This window comes from Musca autumnalis, unplaced genomic scaffold, assembly GCF_047663935.1.
Source record: "Musca autumnalis isolate F117 unplaced genomic scaffold, ASM4766393v1 scaffold_2, whole genome shotgun sequence".
Lineage (NCBI taxonomy): Eukaryota > Metazoa > Arthropoda > Insecta > Diptera > Muscidae > Musca > Musca autumnalis.
The window spans coordinates 43,109,378-43,125,001 of NW_027411755.1; the positions used below are offsets into that span (position 1 = coordinate 43,109,378).

Consider the following 15,624-nt stretch of genomic DNA (forward strand, 5'->3'; position numbering starts at 1 on the left):
GCGGATGACCCATCAATTTCACGTTTTGTCCGGTCAAACAGTCGCTGGTTTCAATCGATGTGTGAGAGCTCGCATTGTCATGATGCAGAATGATTCGTCTTCTCTTGTTCGTTTTTCGAATTTCGCAGGAGACTTCTGGCAAACAAATTGTAGTGTACCACTCAGAATTAACCGCCCTACATTTTTGAAGCTATATGCACGGTCAGTTTTGCCGAAGAAACGGGTGAACATTTGCTTCGAAGTGCTTTTTACATAAACAACTTTCATTGGATTTGACTCGCTTTCGAAGACCAAAACGGTCGATTCCTGTTTTGTTTTGGGCTCCTAAGCAAGATTCGTCGTCTGCACACGATCGTTTTTATTCACGATTTCTTTGAACCAATCCATAAGAGCCTCTTTTTGACCGATTGTCCAATTTTACTGCATCTAACGAGAAAAATCTATTTTTGCGGCCAGTAGTTCATGCAATATAATACAGCGATCTTGCATTAACCGTACACGCACGGCTTAATTTTTTCTGTCACAACGCCCGATTTTTTGCGACCCTCACGACCTTCGTTTTTTGGCTAGTGTCGGTGACGATTGAATTCATTAAGCCAGTTTTTTATAGTGTTATAGGATGGCCTTTTATCAAAATACAAAGATTTCATTTGATTGATGCACACTGCCCGACATTATCCACGTCGAAAGTTGTGAAAAATGATCGGACGAATATGTTCACAAGTAAATTCCATTTTTTTTTTTGCATAGTGATTTTTTCAAGTCGCTGTAAACAACACAACACAAGGTATGACAAACTAGGCTAAAAAAAATAGGCTAAAAACAGTAAAACTGTACCAAAATTTTGTATGTAAAAATTATACATATTACGAAGAAACAAGGTCTTGCCCCCTTACTTAGATCCTGGCTACGTCCTTGCTCCAAGGTGGTGTAAAATATCCGGAACTATTTAACAAATCTACACACCCATCTTCAGTAGCATTGGGGTTACAACCCATCGAAGCAGCAACAATCTCAGACCTGGTGATAGAGTCCTATTAAACAGATAAACGAGCATACTAATATATGATATGCTGTTACAAGAACAACAACAACCATCATCTTCTCTATTAGGATTCCCTTCACCTTATCTGTAGCCTTATAGATGCCTAATGGCAATGTTTCGCACTCATTACTACAATAAGCATTTTTTAATGCCAAGCTCCAACAAATCTATTAATTCATTCAAAACCCGCAACAATGTTGCATTCATTGCAAATAAAGTAGCACCTTTAATGACAGCTCACTTAATGCGCACGATCACATCAATTTCGCTGAAGCATTAAAAAGTAAAAAAAAAATCAACATTTTAAATATTTATTTAGAAAATGAACAGAAGAAAAACATTGGCAGGCTAAACATAAAACTTAAGTACAGCAGAGTTGCAGGCCGGCAGGGCTGGCTGTAAAGAACAATCAAAACTCACTCAACAATGCAGAACTAACAACAGCAACGGTAGCATCAAGCAAACAGCAAGAGAAGTGGGAACATCAATTTTCATTTACGGGGAATTTATGTTATTTAATATCCCAACAAAGAATGCATTTACAAGCAACAAGGAATAACAACAAAAGCAATAATACAGTGGAAAGAACAAACAATCGGAGGCATCAACAGTAGTAGCTTTGAAAAATACACGAATCAAACTAACTAAGGAAACATCCACAAATCCTTATCGTAAATGTGGGTAGGGATATTAAGATGAACAGTGGTCTCTTAATTGTAGTAGAGCTGGAGGGGGACATATAGATAAAGCTGGAAGGGTATATAGATTCTGTTTAAATATTTTTCAGCCAGTACTGGGCCCCCAAATATTTTTAAAAAATTTCACGATTTTTATACCCTCCACCATAGTATAGAGGGTATATTAAGTTTTTCATTCCGTTTGTAACACATCGAACTAATCATTTGCGACCCTATAAAGTATATATATTCTTGATCAGGATAAAATTCTAAGACGATCTAGCCATGTCCGTCTGTTGTAATCACTCTAGCGTCCGCAATAATTGAGATAGAGTGCTGAAATTTTGCAACGGTGTGTCTTTTTTCCATAGGCAGGTCAAGTTCGAAGATGGGCTATATCGGTCCACTATTTGGTATAGCCCCCATATAACGGTACCTCCGGATTTGAGGTATTTTGACGTTCTTCGCCACATTTGCGGACCGAATTAGCTATAATTTAGCACTTAGTGTTCCTAGTGATCAACAAACTTATATCCCAAAGGATACGGGAATAGGTCCATGTTTTGGTATAGTCCCCATATAATGGTACCTCCCGATTTTCGGTATTTTGAGAATTTTAGCCACAATTTTTAACCGAACTATCTGAAATTTGACATTTGAGGTTCTCAGTGGTCATGAAACATCTCCACGAAACATCGTCAACATAGGTCCATGTATTGGTATAGCCCCCATATATCGGTACCTCCCGATTTTTGGTATTTTGAGAATTTTAGCTATAATTTTTAACCGAACTAGCTGTAATTTGCCATTTGAGGTTCTCAGTGGTCATGAAATATCTCCACCAAACATCGTCCACATAGGTCCATGTTTTGGTATAGCCCCCATATTACGTTACCTCCCGATTTTCGGTATTTTGATCATTTTAGCCACAATTTGTAACCGAACTATCTGTAATTTAACATTTGAGGTTCTCAGTGGTCATGAAACATCTTCACCAAACATCGTCAGCATAGGTCCATGTTTTGGTATGGCCCCCTTATAACCGTACTTCCCGATTGTCGGTATTTTGAGCATTTTAGTTACAATTTTTAACCGAAATAGCTGTAATTTGACATTTGAGGTTCTCAGTGGTCATGAAACATCTCCACGAAACATCGTCAACATAGGTCCATGTTTTGATATAGCCCCCATATATCGGTACCTCCCGATTTTCGGTATTTTGAGAATTTTAGCTACAGTTTTTAACCGAAATAGCTGTAATTTGACATTTGAAGTTCTCAGTGGTCATAAAACATCTCCAACGAAACATCGTCAACATAGGTCCATGTTTTGGTATAGCCCCCATATATCGGTACCTCCCGATTTTCGGTATTTTGAGAATTTTAGCTGCAATTTTTAACCGAACTAGCTGTAATGATCGGTATTTTGAGAATTTTATCTACAATTTTGTCTATTCAAAAATAATCGTCAATATAGGTCCATGTTTTGGTATATCCCCCCATATAACTGTACCTCCCGATTTTCGGGAATTTTTAGTGATCACGAAATTTCTTCACTAAAATTCGTCAACATGGGTCCATTATTAAGGGTCTACATTGTTTTGATGAAACTACCCTCAATTTGACACTTGAACTTCCCTGCAGCTATAAAACTTTTCCGCCAACAAATTTAAAGATAGGTTGACTCTTTGATATAGCCCCGTAGGTGAACACATTTTTTTAGATTAGATTAGATAACGCTGTGCAACAAAATTGAGGTGAAAGTCTGTGGCACGGAAAATTCCTCTTGGGGAAGAAAGGCCTTGGTGAGTATATTATGAACCCCGAAAGAAAGATCCGTGAGTCGAACTTCCGCGTTATGGCGTGATGAATTTTTTGTGGGCCATCAGGAATTAGCGTTATATCTTTGTTCACTGTTGCTTAAGTGCTCTACAAAAACAACAAACAAAGATATAATGCTAATTCATGATGGCCTACAGGGTCTCTGGCAAAAACTTCATCACGCCATAACGCGGAAGTTCGACTCACGGCTCATCTGTCGTTCGGGGTTTTTAATATACACACATCAAGGGCTTTCATCTCCAAAAGGAATTATCTCTGCCCCAACATTTGTGTTCACAGTGTAATTTTATCAATAGTGGGAGGCAGTAGGAGTCTATCCATTGTCGAAAAGTTGTTCCACCTAATATTGTGGAAGGACCCTAATTATTCCATTTTAATTAAGACTATTTTATGGTGGAGGGTATAAAAAGTTCGGCCTGGCTGAACTTAACGACTTTTTACTTGTTTTTTTTTTTTTGTTTTAGAAAACCAAACTTGTTGCTTATTGTGTCTCTCGAACCACTGTACCTCATCCATAATAACAATATATCGGCAACAAGTTCGTTCAACTAATAATTGTGGCATGTTATGAATGGCGTCACATGAATGCATTCAATTACAATCTTCCTTTTTGCAAACTTGTTTAATGCCACAAACAACAACCAACAACGGCAACAGTAGCAGTAACCACAACAACCTCGCTCACTCACTGATAAATGCAACACACAAATTATTACTGGCGGCGGCATTTACCTTAACTTTAAAAAATAACTACAATGCTGTTTATATAGAGCGGTGTTGTTAATATGTTGTTGCGGCATGTTGGTGTCATAGCTGTTGCACACAGCGGCAGCTACTGGCGGCTGTTGATGCCGCTTAAAGCGTAATGTGTATAATTTTCAAAGCTTTTAAATCATTGTTGCTGCTGTTAGACTCTTGTCGACATAACGAACTACAAATACTGTATTTATTTGAAGAAAAAAGTGCAACAACAACAGCACGCATAACACTGTAATAATAATCAAGACAGAAGCAATATTAATATCAAAACTCATTGCCGCAGCAGCGCAAGCAAACGGCAAATTTTACCTTTTGGCTTGTTAATTTGTCAGTTGCGGTACATTAAATACAGTTTTCAAAACAAACCGACAATCATGACATGTAAGCTTAGTTCGAGCAGCAAGCTGAAACGACATTAGCATGTTTTTGTGTTGTTTTTTTTGCACTACATTTGCAAGAATGTTGGTGGCAGGTGTAACAACAGCAATCAGTTTAGTCAACTACTCATTCCGCTAGGAGGGAAGTTTACAGCGTTGATATTAACAACATCGTTGACATCGTTTTATATTTCCACATGCCACAAAATTATATGGAATTTTCATTATAACACACAAAATATTTTCAAATTACAACAACAAATAATTGACTTATTTTCAAATTGTTGGGGATGGAGGAGGGTAGTTTTTAAAGATATGATTTTACAATTTTTAAAGTTTTTGAAGTTTATTTTTAGACATGGATATTTTAAAGATTTTTAAATGCAATTTTTAATCTTGGATTTTTAATAGCCTTTCAAAGAATATTTTTAAAATGTGGATTTTTTAAAAAAATATTTTAAAATTTAATTTTTAAAAAATATTTTAAAATTTAATTTTAAAATTTAATTTTTAAAATACATATAAGTTTAAAAACTTTAATTATAAAAAATAATTTTATAAATATTTTTTGAAATTTATTTATATTATATTTATCAAACGTTATTTTTAAAAAACGATTTTGAATATTATTAATAAACATTTTTAAAATTTTGTTGTTAACATTTTATTTTTCTAGAAATATTAAAATTGTTAGTTTAAAAAAAAAAAAATGAAAATATATTTTCAACAAAAATGTTATTAAACGATAAGCTTTTTTTAATTTAAATTTAAAAAAAAACTATTTTTGACATTTTGTTTAAAAAAACAACAAGTTTAAAATTTTATTTAAAAAAAGTGGATATTTGCTTAAGTCTGGAGTTTTTTTAGGAGGGTTGGCGTTTTTTAATTGTGATGATGACTTCTATTTGGTTTTTCACAATAGTCAGGCTTAATCCCATAGTCGTTGTTTTAATATTTTATTAAAACAACTTTAATTTATTAGTGGAAACAAATTGGCGATGTTTATCATGGGGTAAGGCTGGGATTAAGTCTGGCTATTTTGGAAAACAAAATAGAAGTCATCATCCCAAATAAAAAACGCCAACACTCCTAATTGTGAGACCAGGCACCGTCGAAAGTTTGGTTTATTGCTGTTGTTAGCAATACCAACAAACTAGTTATGTGTTTTTTCGTTGAGACTCAACGAACGTATAGTAGTGGGAAAGATTTGGTTTTGTTTACAAGTGCAGTTGTTCGAGTTTAGGTCGTTCCAAAGAAATTCTCGATCGATCGATTGAGTTAGCAATTGACACTTTGGTAAAAAAAGTTTCTAGTTGAAAAACAAGAAACAAGGGAACTGATAAAGATCTGTGGCGAGATCTGAAACTATAGTCTTCCCTGCCTTACCCCTTGGTAAGCATCGCCAACTTTACCCATTAATAAATTAAAGTTGAAAAACAAAACTGGAATTTTTCTTTAGATTTAAAAAGGCTTTTAAAAACTCTTAGAACATGGATATTCTAAAGAATATTTTATAAACGCGAATTTTTACAGATTATTTTATAGACGTGAATTTTTTTCAGACTATTTTAGAAACGTGATTTTTTCAGATTATTTCATAAACGTGATTTTCTTAAAGAATATTTTTAAAGTTCATGCTTAAAAACATTATAAAAATATTTGTTTAAAAAATATTGTTTTAAATTTTATTGAAATAAATACATTTTTATTTTTAAATTTTTTTTATTAATAAATAAATATTTTTGAATTTTGTTAAAAAAAGAACATTTTAAAATTGTTTTGTTTTTAATTTATTTTTTAAAAATATTTTTGAATTTTAATTTAAAAAATAATTTTTAAAATAGTTTTAAAATTTTGGATTTAAAAATTCTAATTATATAGCATTTAGGTGCTTATTTTTGAATTTTAATTTTTACAAAAACAAAAAAAAAAACACATTTGTACGATAATATTTAATAAATATATTTTAAAAATTTTGTTATATTAAATATATTTGAATTTTTTAAGTTTTTTACATTTTATTTTTAAAAAAAGCATAGTTTTTAATTTTATTAAAAAAAAGTATTATTGAATTTCATTTTTATAAAAAATATTTTTAAAACTTTATTATTAAATAAACATTTTTAATTTTACTAAGAAAACATTTTAATTTTTCTTTTTTACAAAATATTTTAAAAACTATTTTTGAATTTTATTAAAAAAATAGTTTATTTAATTTTTATTTATTTAAATTAAATGTCTGGTTGTAAAGCACCTAAGTGTAGATTTTTAAATTATAATTTTAAAATTTTATTTTATTTTAAACAAAACAAAAAATACGATCATAATTAAAAAACTATTTTTAATATGTTTCTTTTTAATATATTTGAATTTGGTTTTAAAAAGTTTTAAACATTTTATTTTTAAAAAGTATTTTAAAATTTTACTTAAAAAAATTAAATTTTATTTTTGAAAAATAATTTTAACATTTTATTATTAAATAAAGATTTTTGAATCTGTAAAAATATGTTTGAACTTTATTCAAAACAAATTAATATTTTATTAATAAAAAGTTTTTTAAAATTTTATTTTAAAAAATATTATTGAGTTCTATTTTTATACCCTCCACCATAGGATGGGGGTATATTAAGTTTGTCATTCCGTTTGTAACTACTCGAAATAATCACTGTAGACCCCACAAACTATATATATTCTTGATCAGCGTGCAATTCTACATCGATATAGCCATGTCCGTCCGACGGCCCGTCTGTGGAAATCAGTCTAGCGTCCGAACGGATTAACGTAGGTTGATGAAATTTTGGGAAAATCTATTATATGTGCGTAGGACTTTTGGTATTGAAAGCGGGCTATGTAGGTCCATGCTTTCGTATACCCCATACAAAATGACGCGTGACGCGTCGTCGTTTTAAGGAATTTTTAAGATATTTGTCCCATTTTACCACCGAATTGGTTTTAATTTGGTATTTTGTGTTTCCAGAGGCCAAAAAACATTCCTACCAAAGTTGGTTTATATCCAAATTTTGCTATAGCCCCCATATAACACCCCATATAAAGCACGCGTCATTTTTAAATATTTTGAATGTATTAGTCCAATTTGACAACAGAATCGGTTGTACCTTTGTATTTTGTGTTTCCAGAGGCAGAAACATTTCAATGTTTATATAGGTCCACGTTTTGATATAGACCCCATAGAACGATATTTCCCGATTTTCGGTATTTTGAAGGTTTTGGCCTGATTATCACACCGAGATGGCTGAAATTTGGTATTTAGTCTTCGTTGGTGGTATACAATTTTCCCCCAAAAATGTATAGGTATAGGTCCACGCCATCATATAGCCCCCATAGAACGATATCTTCCGATTTTTGGTATTTTGAAGGCTATGGGCACATTAATCCACCGAAATGGCTGAAATTTGTGGTGGAGTGTATAAAAAGTTCGGCCCGACCGAACTTAACGCTTTTCCTATTTGTTAAAATTTTATTATGCATGAATTTTTATAGAACGGATTTTTTAAAGAGTTTTTTAAACATGGATATTACAAAGATTTTTAAAGAATTTTTTACAATGGATTTTTTAAAACGGTAATTTTTTACAGAATATTTTATAAACGTATATTTAAAAAAATAAAATTTTAATAAATTTAATAAATTCTCAAAAACGTTTTTAAAATTTCAGTTTTTGAAAACAAAATGTAAAACATATTTTTTTAATTTATGTTAAAATATTATTTTTATATTTTATTATTATATAGAACAAAAGTATTTATTTTTGAAATGTAGTTTTAAAATTTTATTTAAAAAAAAACATTATTGCGATTATGTTTAAAAAACATTTAATTTTTTTTAAATATATTTGAATTTTGTTTTTAAAAAAGTTTTTAATATTTTATATTTAAAGATTTTATTAAAAAAAAAACATATATTTAAAATTTTATTAAAAATTATTTTAAAATTTTATTAAAAAAATTTAAATTTTATTTTACAAAACATTTTTTAAAAATATTTTTCTATTTTATTTGTTTAAAAATCTTAAAATATTATTTTCAAAAAATTTTTTTAAAACTGTATTATGTAAAAATGTATTTGAATTCTGTTTTAAACAAAAATTTATTTTTTTTAAGTATTTAAAAATGTTATTTTAAATAATGTTGTTTTTTAAAATTTTATTTTAACAAAATATTTTTTAAAAAATAGTTCTTTATTTTACTTTTAAAAGTATTTTAAAAATTTTATTTTTACAAATAGTTTTAAAATGTTATTATTAAAATAGGGTGATTATACAGAGGGAAGGTGTTTATTATACCCTTCACCTTAATATGGATGGTATAATTAAATTTGTCATTCCGCTTGTAACACATCGAAGATCCTAAAAATGTATATATTTTAAAATTCTGTTTCTACAAAACATTTTTTTATTTTTAAAAAATATTTTTAAAATATTATTTTTAAAAAATAGTTTTAAAATTGTATTGTGTAAAATTGTATTTGAATTTTGCTTTAAACAAAAATTAATATGTTATTTTTAAAAATATTTAAAAATTTTATTTTAAAAAATTTTGTTCTTAAAATTTTATTTTGACAAAACATTTTTAAAAAATATTTTTAATTTTATTTTTAAAGTATTTTAAAAATTTTATTTTTAAAAAATATATTTAAAATATTATTATTAAAATATGCTGATTATACAGAGCGAAGGTGTCTATTTTTATACCCTTCACCATAATATGGAGGGTATAATTAAATTTGTCATTCCGTTTGTAACACATCGAAATATTCATTGGAGAATCTATTCTTGATCAGGGTAAAATTCTAAGTCGATATAACCATGTCAGTCCGTCCGTCCGTCTGTTGAAATCAAGATACAGCTCGCCATTTTTAAGATAGAACTTTGTAATTTGGTACAAAAGTTTCTATTACTCCTAGGATGTTTGGTATTGTAAACGGGCAATATCGGTTCACGTGATATAGCCCCCATAGAACGGTACGATCCGATTTTCGGTATTTTGAAGGGTTTAGCCTCATTATCACTCCGAAATTGCTGAAATTTGGTACTAAGTCTTCGTCGGGGGTATAAAACTTTCCCCCAGAAATTTGTCGGTATAGGTCCACGCCTTCATATAGCCCCCATAGAAGGTACCTCCCGATTTTCGGTATTTTGATGAAATAAAACACAATAATCCACCGAAATGAAATTTGGTATTTCGTCTTCATTTGGTGTTATGTTCCATTAAAAATTTGTCGGTATAGGTCCACGTCTTCATGTAGCCCCCATTTAGATTTTTAAGCGGCTTTCCTAACCTCCTTTATGAGCCTAAAGGTGGATTTTTTAAATAATTTGTCTGCCTCATTTTCTACCTTCCTTTATGGACCATAGGCTTAGATATTTGAAGGAATTTGTCTAACTTTCTTCATGGATCCTAGGCGTAGATTTTTGAAAGAATTTTTGTACCTTTGCGAGCCCCAGGCATAGATCTTTTGCAGAATTTGTCTACCCTCCATCATGAACCTTAGGCGTAGATTTTTTTTTAAGATTTTTTGTACCTTCCTTCATAAATAATAGGCTTAGCTTTCTTTAAGAAATTGTTATCTTTCTTCATGAACCCTAGGCATAGATTTTTTAAGAATTTTTTTCATGGACCCTAACCATAGATTTCTTTAAAGAATTTTTCTACCTTACTTCATTGCCTTAGGCGTCGATTTTTTAAAGAATTTTTTCATGGACCCTAAGCATAGATTTCTTTAAAGAATTTTTCTACCTTACTTCATGGACCGTAGACGTATATTTTTTAAAGAATTTTTCTACCTTACTTCATGGGCCTAGGCATCGATTTTTTAAAGAATTTTTCTAATTTACTTCATGGACCGTAGTCGTATAGTTTTTAAAGAATTTTTCTATATTACTTCATGGAACCAAGGCGTTGATTTTTTAAAGAATTTATATACCTTTTTTCAAGGATGCTAGGTGTACATTTTTTAAAGAATTTTTCTACCTTACTTCATAGAACCTAGGCGTAGATTATTTAAAGAATTTTTCTACCTTACTTCATAGAACCTAGACGTAGATTATTTAAAGAATGTTTCTACCTTACTTCATAAAAATTAGGCGTAGATAATTTAAAGAAGTTTTCTACCTAACCGCATGGACCCTAGGCTAACATATTTTAAAGAATTTGCGTACCTTTCTCAATGGATCCTAGTAGTATATTTTTTAGGAATTTTTATAACTACCATCTAGAGTCTATGCGTAGATGTTTTAAAGAATTTTCAACCTTCTTTCCTTAACCCTAGGCCTACATTTTTTAAAGAATTTTTCTAACTTCTTTCATGGGCCCTAGGCGTAGATTTTTTTTAATAATTTTTCTACATTCTTTCATTGTCCTAGGTCTAGATTTTTCTAACAATTTTTTCTACCTTCCTTCATGGACCCTAGGCGTAGATTTTTTAAATAATTTTTCTACATTCTTTCATTGACATAGGTCTAAATTTTTTAACGATTTTTTTCTACCTTCCTTCATGGACCCTAGGCGTAGATTTTTTAAAGACTTTTCCGCCTTCCTTCTTGCACACTAGGCCTAGATTTTTTTAATAATTTCTCTACCTTCTTTCTTGGACCCTAGGTGTAGAGGTTTCAAAGAATTTCTCAACTTTCCTTCATGGAACCTAGGCGTAGATTTTTTTAAAGAAATTTTCTACATTCCTTCATGCACCATAAGCGTAGATTTTTTACTGAATTTTTCTACCTTCTTTAATGGACCTTAAGCGTGGATTTTTTAAATAATTTTTCTACCTTCTTTCATGGACCCGAGGCGTAGATTTCTTAAAGAATTTTTCTACCTTCCTTCATGGACCCTAGGCGTAGATTTTTTAAAGAATGTTTCTACCTTCCTTCATGGACCCTAGGCGTAGATTTTTTTAAGCATTTTTCTACCTTCCTTCATGGACCCTAGGCGTAGATTTTTGTAAAGAAATTTTCTACCTTCCTTCATGGACCTAGGCGTAGATTTTTTAAAAAAATTTTCTACCTTCCTTCATGGACCCTAGGCGTAGATTTTTTTAAAGAATTTTCTACCTTCCTTCATAGACCCTAGGCGTAGATTTTTTAAAGAATTTTTCTACCTTCCTTCATAGACCCTAGGCGTAGATTTTTTAAAGAATTTTTCTACCTTCCTTCATAGACCCTAGGCGTAGATTTTTTAAAGAATTTTTCTACCTTCCTTCATGGACGCTAGGCGTAGATTTTTAAAGAATTTTTCTACCTTCCTTCATGAACCCTAGGCGGAGATTTTTTAAAGACTTTTTCTACCTTCCTTCATGGACCCTAAGCGTAGATTTTTTTAAAGAATTTTTCTACCTTCCTTCATGGACCCTAGGCGTAGATTTTTTAAAGAATTTTTCTACCTTCCTTCATGGACCCTAGGTTTAAATTTTTTAAAGAATTTTTCTACCTTCCTTCATGGACCCTAGGCGTAGATTTTTTAAAGAATTTTTCTACCTTCTTTCATGGAACCTAGGCGTAGATTTTTTAAAGAATTTTTCTACCTTCCTTCATAGACACTAGGCGTAGATTTTTTAAAGAATTTTTCTACCTTCCTTCATAGACACTAGGCGTAGATTTTTAAGAATTCTTATTACTTCCTTCATAGACACTAGGCGTAGATTTTTAAGAATTCTTATTACTTCCTTCATAGACACTAGGCGTAGATTTTTAAGAATTCTTATTACTTCCTTCATAGACACTAGGCGTAGATTTTTAAGAATTCTTATTACTTCCTTCATGGAGCCTAGGCGTAGAATTTTTCTACCTTCATTCATGGACCCTAGGCGTAGATTTTTTTTAAGATTTTTTTCTAACTTCCTTCATTGAGCATAGGCGAAGATGTTTACCTTCTTTCATGGACTTTAAGCATAGATTTTTTAAAGAAATTTTCAACTTTCTTTCATGGACCCTAGGCGTAGATTTTTAAATAATTATTCTACCTTCTTTACTGGACGCTAGGCGTAGATTTTTCAAATTATTTTTCATGGACCCTAGGCGTAGATTTTTTTAAAGGTTTTTTCTACATTCTTTCGTGGACATTCTCCCCATTTTACATGTTCCATTCTTACTGTGTAGGCGTAAATTTTTTAAATAATTTTTCTACCTTCTTTCATGGACCCTAGGCGTAGATTTTTCAAATAATTTTTTATCTTCTTTCACTGACCCTAGGCGCGGTTTTTAAAGAATTTTTCTACATTCTTTCATGGACCCTAGGCGTAGATTTTTTCTATATTCTTTCATGGACATTCTCTCCATTTTTCATATTCCATTCCCACTGTGTAGGCATTACATTTTCAACATGCATGACATTTCAATTTCAAAAAAGTTTTTATTGCTGTTGTTGTGCTTGTTAAAAACGTGTTCCAGAAACACTTTAAATACAATTTAATGCTTGCTGGTTATAGTTAAACGCTCCAACTGCATGTCAAATTTAATCAAATCTGAGTAATGCAATATCAATTCAATTTATGGTCGGATAGTTATATTAAATTACAGAGCGAAAAAAAATAATTTGCATTACAAAATACATTTCAATATATTATCACTTTAACAACTTGTGTGGACGTACATTTGTTTGTACGAATATGGGAAATAATTAATTTAATTTTAATGAAATTTTATATATTTTTGCGATACCCTACACAAGATTGTATAACATGTACTAGGTTATGAACTAACTGGGGCCTGCCATGTTTTTCTACTTAGAAGACATACATATAGACAGATTTCATGGGAGTACGCACGCTGAAAAGACGGGTGTTAAATGTTTTAGATTTTATCAAAATTGCTTAATATATCGTATCGGGAAAATCCATATATTCTCAAGCAAATAGCTTAGCACTAGATATAGGACAGGGCACAATAAAGGGACAATTTTAAAGCAATATTTAATATTTCAATTTATGAAACCAATAGTTGGCGAGAAAACAATCTCAACAATTTTAAGTATACTTTCAAAGGTCTATAAAAAACTCCAAAATCTTTTATATTTTATTCATATTTTGTTTTTGATTATCCTTTTGCGATACCTTCATTTATTCGTTTTTCCTATTACTTTGAGTTCAATGACTTGCTCACATTAGGTTCAGAATAACTCATAATTTCTTATTCATATTACATGATGTATCCAAATGAGCCTTTACTTGTATCCATATAAACATCATCATCATAGCCGCAGCAGCTGAAGGCACTCTCATATCTCAATAACAATAATAATAACTTATTAAAAACACTCATTAAGCCTGCTGTGTTAAACACAGACATTCAATCAATCGAATCATAAATATAAATTGAAAGGCATTTAGGTTTTTTATGCTGAAAGCAAGTAAGGATTATGAATCCTTTGGGAATTTCAACATGGTGTGGTGTGGTATAAAAGCTATACTCATCAAGTAAAATTTGAACAGTTCGTGTTTGGTTATTCAGTGAGCATCACATTTTTTGTTTTGCACGTTGAAAGGAGTAGAAGTAGACAATAGTTTGAATACCTCGCAAGGATATGCTAAAATTCCGGAAATTATCCTTGCAATGTTTGTTCATTTATTTACTTTTAATTATGGAAAATATAACAAACGCTTTGCGTTACTCCCAAGGAACAGGAGATGAAAATTGTGAAACAATAAAATCGGAAATTCATTTGATAAAAGAAGAATTCGATGAGCTGGGACGCATGCAAAGGACCTGTAATGCCGATGTAATTGTCAACAAGTGTGAAGGATTGTGTAATAGTCAAGTACAGCCATCGGTTATAACACCAACGGGATTTTTGAAGGTAGGATATTTCAAAATATTTTTCGGCCAAAATAAAAAATATTTTTCGTTTTTGTTTACTGACATTTTATTTTTCTTTTATAGGAATGCTATTGCTGCCGTGAAAGCTTTTTAAAGGAGAAAATTATTACCTTGTCACACTGTTATGATCCAGATGGTACTCGTTTGAACTCTCCCGAAATGGCAACCATGGATATCAGATTGAGAGAACCAACCGATTGTAAATGTTTTAAATGTGGTGATTTTACAAGATAAATTCCGAAGCACGAACTTAAAATTGTCATATAAGCATGTAGAAATAATTTTGTGGGGGATACAATACGCTTTCAATAAAATATAGGGACGACAAAATTCTTAAATGTGTTTGTTCTTGTTAAAGCATTCATTGATAAATAACGGTCAAAACGGTTTTCCTAAAAGCTTTTGAAAACAAAAGGTCTATTGAGCATAAATTTGAGATACTTTAACATTCTATTCGAGGGGTGTTGGACAGGAATGCTTAAATAAGAATGTTAATGTTTTATATATTAAGTTCTTTCGACCTTTTTATATTTTTAATCTATAGTTTAAGACGTTATCTTATTGGGCTTATTAGGTCTTGTATTTTGAATGAAAATAATAAATTTATTATTTCATTTTTTTATCCAAAGTTTAATTGACATTTTGCAATATATAATAATCTATATATAAAAGGATATGATGTTAGTTACTACGCTTATAACTAAAGAATCTCTGAACTGATTTTGACAATTCGCACCAATTCGGAATGGTTTCACGGCAGAATATTTTTGAAATTTTTTGGAACATTTCTATGTAGCTTCGTGTTAGGAGTATACCTTGACACGTTTTTGATAGTTTTTTGCAAAAATTGTATATGCACCAACTGTCAGGGTCCATTGTACTACTCTGTTTTGTCAATTTCTGAAAGTTGTATAGACATTTTTTTATTCACAATCAAATAGATTTTCATTTATTTTTAAGCGTCTTTTTAGAAAATTAACAGCGAAAACTTTGTTAAAAAGAGAGAGTTCAGTTAAGAGTTTGTAAAGACTAGTAGTGGTTTCGGTCAGATTCCGATTAAAAAGATGAAGATGATAACGCAGGAAATGGTTTCCAC

The 15,624-nt window shown here is 30.7% G+C and overlaps 1 protein-coding gene across 1 annotated transcript; it reads left to right on the forward strand.

Annotated features, from left to right (window-relative positions):
• Positions 1-14,185: 14,185 nt before the first annotated feature.
• Pburs (bursicon subunit partner of burs) lies at positions 14,186-14,791 on the forward strand. The gene is made up of 2 exons (XM_073965620.1): positions 14,186-14,508; positions 14,592-14,791. Exons 1-2 carry the CDS (start codon positions 14,236-14,238, stop codon positions 14,760-14,762), a joined length of 444 nt encoding a protein of 147 aa, XP_073821721.1. The 5' UTR covers positions 14,186-14,235; the 3' UTR covers positions 14,763-14,791.
• Positions 14,792-15,624: the final 833 nt, after the last annotated feature.

Excerpts from the sequence above, each read along its gene's own strand:
- Pburs (XM_073965620.1), top strand. The coding sequence starts at position 14,236 with ATGCTAAAATTCCGGAAATTATCCTTGCAATGTTTGTTCATTTATTTA. Across the intron at positions 14,509-14,591 it reads CACCAACGGGATTTTTGAAG|GAATGCTATTGCTGCCGTGA; the intron begins GTAGGATATTTC and ends TTTCTTTTATAG.